The sequence below is a fragment of the Xyrauchen texanus genome, chromosome 8, assembly GCF_025860055.1.
Source record: "Xyrauchen texanus isolate HMW12.3.18 chromosome 8, RBS_HiC_50CHRs, whole genome shotgun sequence".
Classification (NCBI taxonomy): Eukaryota; Metazoa; Chordata; class Actinopteri; order Cypriniformes; family Catostomidae; genus Xyrauchen; species Xyrauchen texanus.
In genome coordinates, this window is record NC_068283.1 from 23,672,600 (window position 1) to 23,683,971 (window position 11,372).

The window sequence follows — 11,372 nt, forward strand, 5'->3', positions numbered from 1 at the left end:
GACAAACCATCAAATAACCTGTACAAGAATCTCTCCATTAAACACACCATAAACAATATTTCCATAAACAGGTAGTTTATTTGTTGACAATGAAAGCCTTTGTTGAGTTTCATTTTATATTTTATTTTATTCAATATCTTATGACACAAAACACAACTACAAATGTTAACAGAATCAATACAACTGTTCAAAAACCAATAGATGTTTTGAACAATAAATTAGCCCGAACTATATTTTAGATCAGTTGCATTTTAATTTTCTTCTGTCACACTGGTTCACAGCGTTCATGATTTCAGCACTCAGTTGTGTTTAAAGTGTCAATGACAGAAAGACATGAATGCATTTTAAATTTTAAAGTCTCATATAAACTTTGTTACTTTTCATAGCATCTCGTCTTAATGGCTGTATCATCAGACAATCAAGGCTACTTCATTCTCTCTCCATTTTGCAAAATTGATCTGAACAGAAAGTGGTTGATGTTCATCTGTAGTTAAACAAGATTAAACCAAATAAAACATTCCACACCACACATTTACATGAATCATAAAGTTGCATCTGAGCAAATGATGCAAAGGTCACAGGTTTGTTCCAGATGCAGGTGATGGTAACCTGGAGAGGTAAAGAGTTAACTTTGTAAATCAATTAACTGTGATTTCTTTATATAAATATACTTGACTAAATATCATGTAACTCCAAAAGAGGGCACCTTATTCATTAAATGAAGAATTGCTGAGGTGAACCACTTTTGTTTGAACACGCCCACTCTTTGTATTTTACATATATGAGCAAATACATAATTAACGCAAAACTGAAACGCTCTCTTATATTTAAACAACCAGTAAATGAGTATTTGATCTGAAAGAGAAGAAACAATGTTCTCCATGAAGCTCTTTTTGCTGTTGGCATCTGTACACAGTGAGTGTTTTTACTTTAGAAAAGTTTTACATTTGAGTATATTTTGGAAATGTTTTAGGGGGGTTCAATGCTAAATCCATTCCCCTTTTCTGTCTATATTGTGATTGAAGAGTTGTGTAAAGCAGTGATACTATTTTTGTTTAGGCATCTACTCACAGGTTATGCTCACACAATCTGAACAGTCAGTAACTGTGTCTCCAAGTGGATCCCTCAAACTGACCTGTGCCTGTAGTGGATTCAGTGTGGGTAGCTACAGGATGCATTGGATCCGCCAGGCCCCTGGAAAAGGACTTGAATGGATATTGCACCATTATACAGACTCGGATAAAGGCTCAGCTCAGACAGTGCAGGGCAGGTTCACAGCATCTAAGGACAGCTCAAATTTCAACCTGCATATGAATCAACTGAAGCATGAAGACACTGCAGTGTATTACTGTGCCAGAGATACACTTTGCTTGTTATTATACAGCTGTTCGCACAAAAACCTTTAAGTGGGAGGGCTGAGGATCAGAGAAAATGGGTACAATTTTTTTGTAATAAATTATATTTTTATTATTATTAATGCAAAAAAACATATGCTGAAACTTGAAATATTGCTGTTGCAACAATGATATTATTAATATTGTTGTTCCTTTCAGCACCTTCAATGCAAGTAATCTGGCATACAATCTGGGCCGACGCACTTTGGGGCCGATCAAGGGCGGACCGGCCATCGGGAGAACGGAGCGGGCCAGTTGGTCATCTGCGAAACGAGCCGAATGTGCTGCGATAAACTGAAATGAGCCGCCTGTTAAAACAACAACTTAACAACTTTCGGATCATCATCGACCCAAGTTTTGGAAAAGTTGCCATGTAAAATCCTGGGCCAATTTATCTTCCCACTCCAGCCCTGCTCTAGATCCACAAACCACAATTTTCTGTATTGCACGTAAAAGAGCGGCAGAAACTGAAAGGTGATCACTTAAAATGTGAGGTGATTTGGAGTTTTAGAAATTGCAATAATTTATCGTAACATGAATATTCATAGTTATAAAATATGTAATTGTATAAAAAACAATTATGGATAAGGGTTTAATTAAAATGTGATTATTTATTATGCTCTCCCGTAAAAGATGGCAGAAAATCCATTCTAATTGGCTGGCTGCTATAGTCAACTCTTGTGAGACAGAGACAGACTCATCTGGTAGATCGGTTCAGCTGGAAACAAAGTTTTGTTTAAAATTTACCAGGCTGCTACAATGAGCTCCTCTGAGAAAGAACAAGTCTAAAACTTTTTTTATTAGATTTGCCAAAGCTTCCAAAGTATATTGCATTTGAAAGAAATTAAAAATTGCAGTTGAAGCAACATGTGTGAATAAGTTATTATTTTAAAGAGCAACAACTTTTTATAGCATACCACAGTAAATTATAAAATACTAAAAACACAAAAAAAGAATAACCATGAAAAATTGCCCCATTCCTGTAGAGCCCACAAATCACTAAATCTGCCCCATTTACCCCAGTACATAATTGGAATTGGTACATGATGGCAAATGTTAATTTAGAAAATAAAATTATTTTTAAATGACTATAATTTGTTTAAGTATTTCTTAATGTATGATTGGACTGCTATTGCAATTTAATAATTAAATACAATTTTCCAATTCCAATTGCAATTTTGATAGCTTCAAAAAAAAATATTTGAATGGTCCAGGCGTTCCACCTAGAGCTCAGCCTAGTCGAGATGCAAGAGGCCAACAAGACACACTTCCTGAATGCCCCTGTAGGGTATTTACATATATAATTTAGATATGTGGACTCAATCATTTAAAATGGGTATTTTGCAGCATTTCACCACCATAATATGTAGGGTAATTTGCACACATGGTAAATTTAGGAGGGAATATAGGGTCTCGAAATATGTGAGCTATGAACTAAATTAAACTGTCCTTATTAGGTAAGGAAATGTATAATGGAATTAGTCACGTTCGACAACCATTATAAATGAGATAAATGACAAATAACTAGATAATTTTTCTTAATAGATTCTCCACCATTGAAATCGTAATACAACATCTAGTTGTATCAGCTCACAATTTCTACTGTAAGGAATTAGCTTTATTAAGTGCATTATGATTAATTCACTATTGGAGTGATATTATTCTCATGGCTTATTACAAATAATATCACATGTATTTAGGTACAGCATTGAAGCAAAATCTTGTAGAAAAAGGGATGAGATTATTTATCAAAATATACCACATTCAAGTCGTCTTTGAACACAGACAAACTTTATTACTATCCTAAACATAAATCTAATCTAACACATATATACATGAGGCAGGTTGGTGAGTAGTGACAGAATGTGAAATAACTGATCAGTACAGTGAAGATGAACTCTATTGAGTCTATCGACAATGCCTTAAGAACCATTTCATCCTTCTTTGAGTCTACATCGATTTGCTATCGGATTACCCAAATTATTTGAATACACCAGCACTTTGAGAACAATATTGGAGATGTTCTTGCTTGTCTTTGTGGTGTTTCCTTGCATTCTTTGTGATGTTTGGTTCTTTGTCAAAAGTTCTTTCCATCGATGTTTTAACTTCTGTATGATCAAATTTATCGTCTGGTATGAATTATGTTAGCTGTGAAGCGAGGCCTTGTCACTCCTTCACGGGACGTTGAGTCCCGAGCTTTCATGGATCAGAAGAGTGAAAAGCCTCAAGAGGATGAAGAGACGAGACGCTAGAGGCAAGAGAAGAAGAGTGAAGAGAGCAAGAGAACGTGTTCTTCCTGTTTGGAACTATTTGAACTAAAATTGGCCAATATGTGTTTTAATGTGATTTTTGTGTGATCAAAATCACTTACTATGCTTTTCTGTTAAAGTTATAGCCAATTTTACAACTTCATTGCCATGACGATGTAATGTAATGTCAACAAACCCTAAAACCCTAACATGTCTATAAAAATGACAATTTAAACAACTTCACAGCTCAAATAATACACAAATTTAACAGAAGAATTAATGTTAGTCCTTTTATAAAATTATAAGATTCACTTTAAGTGTTTAAACCTTTCATAAATTGGCCCCATTCACTTCCATTGTAAGTGCCTCACTGTGACCTCGATTTTTGCTTTTTTTTAAATAAAAGGAGGGACGAGTCGAAATTAATTTTTGTGGTAACCAATTGACATTATGCCACAAATGCTGTCAACTGAGCTTAACTTTTATTGAACATAGAATATTCTTTAAGACAAACTTGTAACTTTCAAGCACATCCCTAGGCAGACAAATAGATCAATGCCCTTAGTGAAAATAAATATACAGTATATCTCATATAATACTGAACTGGGAAGTGATGAACATACTTTAAAAGCCTTCCTGATATAAATTTTATATAGTAAGTAATACTCGGACACCAGGGCTGGACTGGGAAGAGAAATAGGTTTTTACGTAGTGTAACGTTGTAGCATGTGGCAATGACGAAGACGATGTGTAGAACCAGTTTTATTAAATAAACGTGAAATCCAAAACCCTAACTTTAAATGAGAACTAAACTAGACATAAACATAAACATGACTAAAACATGGCTAAACATAAATGTGGCCTGACCTAAACTAGACTTAGCATGGCTTAAACATGACATGAACTTTGAAAGTGCTACCAAACAAACATCAATACTAGACAAGAGACAATGGCAAACATGAGGGCTTAAATACACAGACATGGGGGAAAATAAACCAATAATCAAACAGAACACTGAACAAGATAACAAGACTAATAACCTAAAACAATTACAAACTACTAATAACAAGGTAATCAAACAGTGAACCAATGAAAACAAGACACATGAACATGGAGGGAAAACAGGACATCACATGACAAGGGAAACACATGACATGAACTTTTCAAAATAAAAGACATGAAAAACAGGAACCATCAGAATAAACATGACACATAGCAAAAACATTTACATGGGGGTGGTCGGGCCAAGATTTGTTGAGGGTGGGGTGGTTTGGGGTCGCTGTCCTTTTCTGCATATCGCGGCAGCTCATTTTAGCTTAACGGCCCATTCGGCCCATTTCGCGGCCGACCCCTCGTTTCTCCCGATGGCCAGTCCTCCCCTGATCGGCCCCAAAATGCATTGGCCCACCGGTAAAATGCCCGGTATGTCAGATTAGCAGTCCAGCCCTTGTCGGACACTAATTTGGGCTAAAAACACTAATGACTTGTTTATGACTTGAAGCTTGTCTTGAGACTTGACTTGAGACTTGAATGCAAAGACTTGAGACTTACTTGTGACTTGTAAAACTATGACTTGGTCCCACCTCTGCAAAACGTTATCAATTAACATTAATTGTTCCATTAAATACTTACACCTGACTTAGTGAACACCCGTCTTTTCTCGTCTTATTAGTATTGCCTGTTTTTTTTAAAGACATCACCTATTTTAATATTCAAATGATGGATTGTACACATTTCTCATCCTCATAAAGTGCCATAACCAATTCTGTAAGCTCAACAGTTTAATATAACAACAGGTAGCATAATATTGGGATGTACAATACTGTAACTGGTTTGATTGTTTGAAGTATGATTGGAGGTTTTGTGGCTCAGCATGTAAATATACAGAAGCTACATGGTATTTTTCCTGAATCAATTTCCTGAAACAATTCCTGAATTCCTATACTGCCTCTGGATTTGACTTTGGCTCCTGGATGGCTTGGATCAGACAGACAGTCTGGAAAAGACCTGGAATGGGTGGCATTTAACGGATACAACAGCCAGTCTATTTATTACTCTCAGTCTGTTCAAGGAAGGTTCACCATCTCCAGAGACGTCAGTAAGAAGCAACCGTATCTGCGTATGAACAGCCTGAAGACTGAAGACAGTGTGGTGTACTGCTGTGCTAGAAAGCCATGGTGACAGAAATTCTGCAGTGCAGTGCAAAAAAAATAAAAACAAAAAAAAAAAAAAAAAACAAATGGGAAAGACTGTTTAAAGAGATTTTCACATTTCACATGAGATTTAGCAAGAAGCAGTGTTAATAGGCAAAATTTTTAGAGATTTTAATATCTGAATAAGCAGAATTCAACAGCAATTAAATGTAATTCTGTTGTTTGAAGAAAGGCTTCTGATCTGAAAAAAATCTGTTTAATGGATAGTTCACCCAATAACAAAAATTCTGTCATAATTTTCTCACCCTCATTTTTTTCCAAACCTGCATGACTTTCTCTCTTAAGTGGAACACAAAAGGGAAAGTATTTTAAAAATATTCCATGTGACTTGTGTGCCATTTTCCAAGTGTCCAATACACTATCCACTGCCATTGTATTGACAACATGGCCCTGTTTTCTTCTTCTTCATGAAAACATTTCCTTTTGTGTTCCACATTAGAGAGAATGTTATATTGGTTTGAAATGACATGAGGGTGAGTAAATTATCGACAGAACTGACATTCCATACTTAACATCAATGATATCTACAACGAGGATATTGTACAAACAGCTCACAATACAGACTTAACAGAAAAACAGAAGTTCACTACCTCCAGAGACCTAACCAACAACAAAATAACAGTATAGGGACAATCAACAGACCGAAGGCACAGCTGTCTATAACTCTGTCAATTTCAAAGGGAGAGAACTACAATATAAACTTTCACCAGAACATAACACGTCACTCTTTATCTCTCTACCTGAAGAAGTTCCAATAAGGTTGCATGCAAAAACAGGACCACATGAGAAAAAATATCATATTTATTCTTGCCTTGGAAGTACACAATTATTTTCATAATAGGAGGTGGTACTATTGTCCATAGAATAAACCTCAATGGACTCAAGTTCCATTGACTGCACAGTTTTAGTTACATCATGGTTTCAATGCAAATGAACAGACTTTCATTCCATATTTAAACAACTATTGTTGAGTGCACTCTTGACACTTCATATGAGGATTGCCACCAGTTCAGCTTGGATACAAATCATGATTACTTCATATCTCCTTCTGTTGATGGCTGCCATGTCTTGTGAGTATTTTCCCTGTACAAACAAGTTTAAAAGATTATTTGAAATCACTAAATCAACTGGAATCCATTAGGTTACCTAATTCAAGATTTAGTTCTGGTAGAATTAGCTCCTGAAGGTACAAATAGCAGGTTACCACATTTACAGTGCACAACCAACTATGTGTAAATAAATACATCATTTCAATTATTTGTAAACTTTTTATATATCTACAGGTATCGACTCTCAGGTGCTCACACAGTCTGAACAGTCAGTTTTTGTGGCTCCAGGTCGCTCCCACAAACTAACCTGTGCCTGCAGTGGTTTTACTGTTCAGAGCACTAACATGTTTTGGATCCGCCAAGCACCTGGAAGAGGACTTGAATGGATCATTTATTATTATTCAGATACTGATAAGAGCTCAGCTCAAACAGTGCAAGGCAGATTCACAGCTTCTAAAGAGAGTTCAAATTTCTATCTGCATATGAATCAACTGAAGACTGAAGACACTGCAGTGTATTACTGTGCAAGGGGCACTGTGAAAACACTAATACAGACTGCTGTCCCGAAACCCATAATGAAGAATGGGGAGGAGTCAATAGATACAGATGGTCAAAGGCAGAAAAGGGGGCAGAGACATTAAAGTGATGTATCAAGTGCATGTCAAGTTTTGAACCTAGTACATGCATGAAATGCAAAAAAGCAGAAATGACACATACATTATTTGTTTCAATGTACACTTGCTTACATCGATTAATCAGTCTCAGCATGGAAAATCCTGTCCAGTCTTTTTTTTTCTTCTTCTTTTTCTTACATTGCATTACATTATATAGCATTCCCATTGAATGAATGATTGGGCTCTCTTCCTTCTATTGGAGTTCATTTGAATGAATACAAGCTAAAAATGTTGTCATGTTTTTAAGCATTGGTAAACAAAATGTCATTATTTTAGGTTTTAGGTTTTGAATAATGGTACAAAATAATAATATTATTACTTTCTTCTTACCAGTGTTGTTCCACACGAGGGTGCCCCTTGCTGAAATATAACATATAACTTGTTCTTTTTATGATTAAGGCAAGGAAAATGTCCACATATCACTGTGTCTGTTTAAGATACAAAACAATCTTTAACTGTACATGAGCACTATAGATAAAATAATTTATTAATAAATTCAATTTAATTTTAACATTAGATTTCATTATATTTTCAGCACAAGTTACTGCTGCCAGCAGAGTCTTTAAGTGCTTGGATTTGGAATTGGATAAATAAACTGTGATCAATACACATTTATTCTTTTATTTCAATTACTGACCTATTCTGTACTTATAACAGTAAATAAATGTAGTTGCTGCAGAGCCATTTAGGACCTTTAGGAGATTAGTCTTATAAAGTCGAGCACACTCTAAAAAATTAATCCCTTGTTGAGGTATTTGAAATAAATACAATAATATATGAGAATAATATATAATAATAATAATTAAGCACACAATATTTTATTTGTAGCGCCTTCAGTTTTTACAGCGTGGCTCACCCCACAGACCATATTCAAGCATTCAGAGGCAGGATTATGCAAATGTATCATTGCTCAAGCACTTATAGTACCATAATCAATCATGTATCGCTGTATAGCTCTGTATCAACACAATAATGCAACATTATAATATGGAGCATAATATCTTGGGATTCACAATAATGTTACTGGCTGCTCAAAGTATGTTTTTAGTTTTAAGGCTTAGCATGTAAATATGCTTTAACTGAATCAGTTTGTAATGTATCTTGTTTCATTTTTGAATTTTGCAGATTGTTGGTGTCAATCACTGATTCAATCAGAGCCTGTGGTCATTGAACCTGGAAAATCGCATACACTGACTTGTACAGCCTCTGGGTTTGACTTTAATAACTACTGGATGGGATGGAACAGACAGACATCTGAAAAAGGATTGGAATGGGTGGCATTAATCAGATATGATAGCCAGTCTATTTATTACTCTCAGTCTGTTCAAGGAAGGTTCACCATCTCCAGAGACAACAGTAAGAAGCAACTGTATCTGCATATGAATAGCCTGAAGACTGAAGATAGTGCAGTGTACTACTGTGCTAGAGAGCCACAGTGACAGAAATGATGGCAATGCTGAGCAAAAAACAGTCTAGACAGTATGAGGCTTTCACATGAAAAAATGACTGCTAAGCCTGTAAAAACAAAGTATATATACTGTATAATATATATATGTATATTTAAAATTCTAAAATATTTTTTCAAGAATGATAGAAGAAATGTAATATTTGAAGGATGTGCAACATAAAAAACAATTAAACTCTTTAAATAACCTTAGACTGCTAACAAATAGTTTTAAGACACACGAGTGTAATACAGTATTTTGACAGTTTGAAGCTCCAGCACTCCAATAATACTATGTTAACACATTAGTATGTTTTCAAACTTGTGGGTCTTCCAAGTGAGCAAAGAGTGAACTGATACTTTGTACTGTAAACGTATACTGTGAACAAGCATTTAATATATCTAAAACGGTCATATTATGTTCTCATAATCTGATATATGTCAGAAACAAACATTGTGGTTTTACATTGTTCATTTATTACAGGGACCATCCTTCTGGGTATAGGACAAAGGACCTCTGGGTACTGATGTGTAAAACCAAAACGTCACCAATCATACTTGTGTTGATATGAAATTTTCCAGATAACGGAATATACAATTCAATGCTCTCTTGTCAACTGTGCTCAAGCAACACATAGCAGTACATACAGGCAGAGACGTACTACAGAAACTGATTATGCTTTGTGAGATGATCTGAATACTGACAGTATCAATTCAGCCAACACCAATTAACACCATGAGTACTGAACAAAAGTGTATACTGATGAATACTGTCACTCAGCTCAGAAATCCTGTGTCGACTGTGATGACATTGATCTAGCTGCTTTAAACTATAGGCCTGCAACTCTCTGAAGATGCAAATGATTTTATGGGGCGGGTCAATGTCTCTTGTACCCCCAAAAGAGTGTGTTATAAACTTAACCCTCAGTCAATGTTTGTGTGACTAAACATCTGCTACTAGACTATAGGCTGTCAACATTTTAGTTTGACAGATTTGGTGTAGTGATGGAAATGCTACAGTATGGAGTTGTGCTGATGATTATTTCATGTGAGAAACTCTCATTTGTTCTGGAACAATAAAATTTAATTTTATTATGCTACTATGCATCACCTAATTTTCATTGTTTTTCAGCTGTCAGTGGTCAGTCACTGACTTCCTCAGATTCTGTGGTGAGGAAACCTGGAGAATCAGTCACTCTGTCCTGCACTGTGTCTGGATTCTTAATGAGCAGCTACTACATGGGCTGGATCCGTCAGAAACCAGGGAGAGGACTGGAGTGGATTGGGCGTATTGATGGTGGCACTGGCACTATTTTTGCTCAGTCTCTACAAGGCCAGTTCTCCATCACCAAAGACACAAGTAAAAACACTCTGCATTTAGAGGTGAAAAGCCTGAAGACTGAAGACACGGCTGTTTATTACTGTGCAAGAGAGTCACAGTTAGACAAAATATTACAGGGCTACACAAAAACTATTCATGCAAGACATACAATTTTTTAGTTCCCAAGAGTTACAGTAATGTTATCGTAAATTCAACAAGCTACTTTTTATGTTGTATGAAATCCATGAAATACAATACGTCCTCATATAATTCTTCTTTTATTAAGGACAAGATCATGGCTGATAATATAAAGATCCTAGGTTCAAACTTGGGAAGTGGAGATCAATGAACTGGAGAGTTGCTGTGTTAAGAGACACTTAATGAAAATAGAATAGTTCACCCAAAAAAGAAACATCTGTCATCATTTGCTCATCCTCATGATGTTCCAAACCCATGACTTGCTTTCTTTTGCAGAACAGCAAAGTGAGTTTTTAGGCATATTGAGAAAAAAAAAATGCAACTGAAAAGTGACTGATGCTAATATTCACCTAACATTTCCTTTTGTGCTCCACGAAAGGAAGAAAGTCATTCAGTTTTGGAATAACATAGTGACTTTGGAAGAAAAGTTAGAAGAACAGTAGTTAACTGTTCTGTGATGACACTTTGAATACAAATAAAACTGTCTAAATGTGGTTGTAATCACACGAGATTAAGGTGAATTTTAGATGGAGGTTTGAATTAGCAAAACATACCTCCCTAACCTAAAACTGTAAACCTAAACCTAACCAATAGTGTCCTAAAAGATTAATGAGACTTTAACGAAACAGATAACCTTACCCGTAACCCTAACTGATAGTATTTTAAAATGCCAACGATAAAATAAAAATGAAACAAATGAAATGAAAAGCAAATTGTCTGAAGTAACCACATAATTTTGTGTCGCTTGTATGGCAATTTCACTTTCGTGTGTCTTTGGCTGGACACAAATTGCAGTCAATGAATCCAAAGCCCAATGCTCAGGTGATCAG

The 11,372-nt window shown here is 35.6% G+C and overlaps 1 gene segment (V, D, J or C); it reads left to right on the forward strand.

Annotated features, from left to right (window-relative positions):
• Positions 1 to 9,962: 9,962 nt before the first annotated feature.
• On the forward strand, positions 9,963 to 10,831 carry LOC127648120 (Ig heavy chain V region 914-like). The segment is given in 3 exon segments: positions 9,963 to 10,071; positions 10,156 to 10,462; positions 10,819 to 10,831. Coding segments are annotated over 3 exon segments (363 nt in total).
• Positions 10,832 to 11,372: the final 541 nt, after the last annotated feature.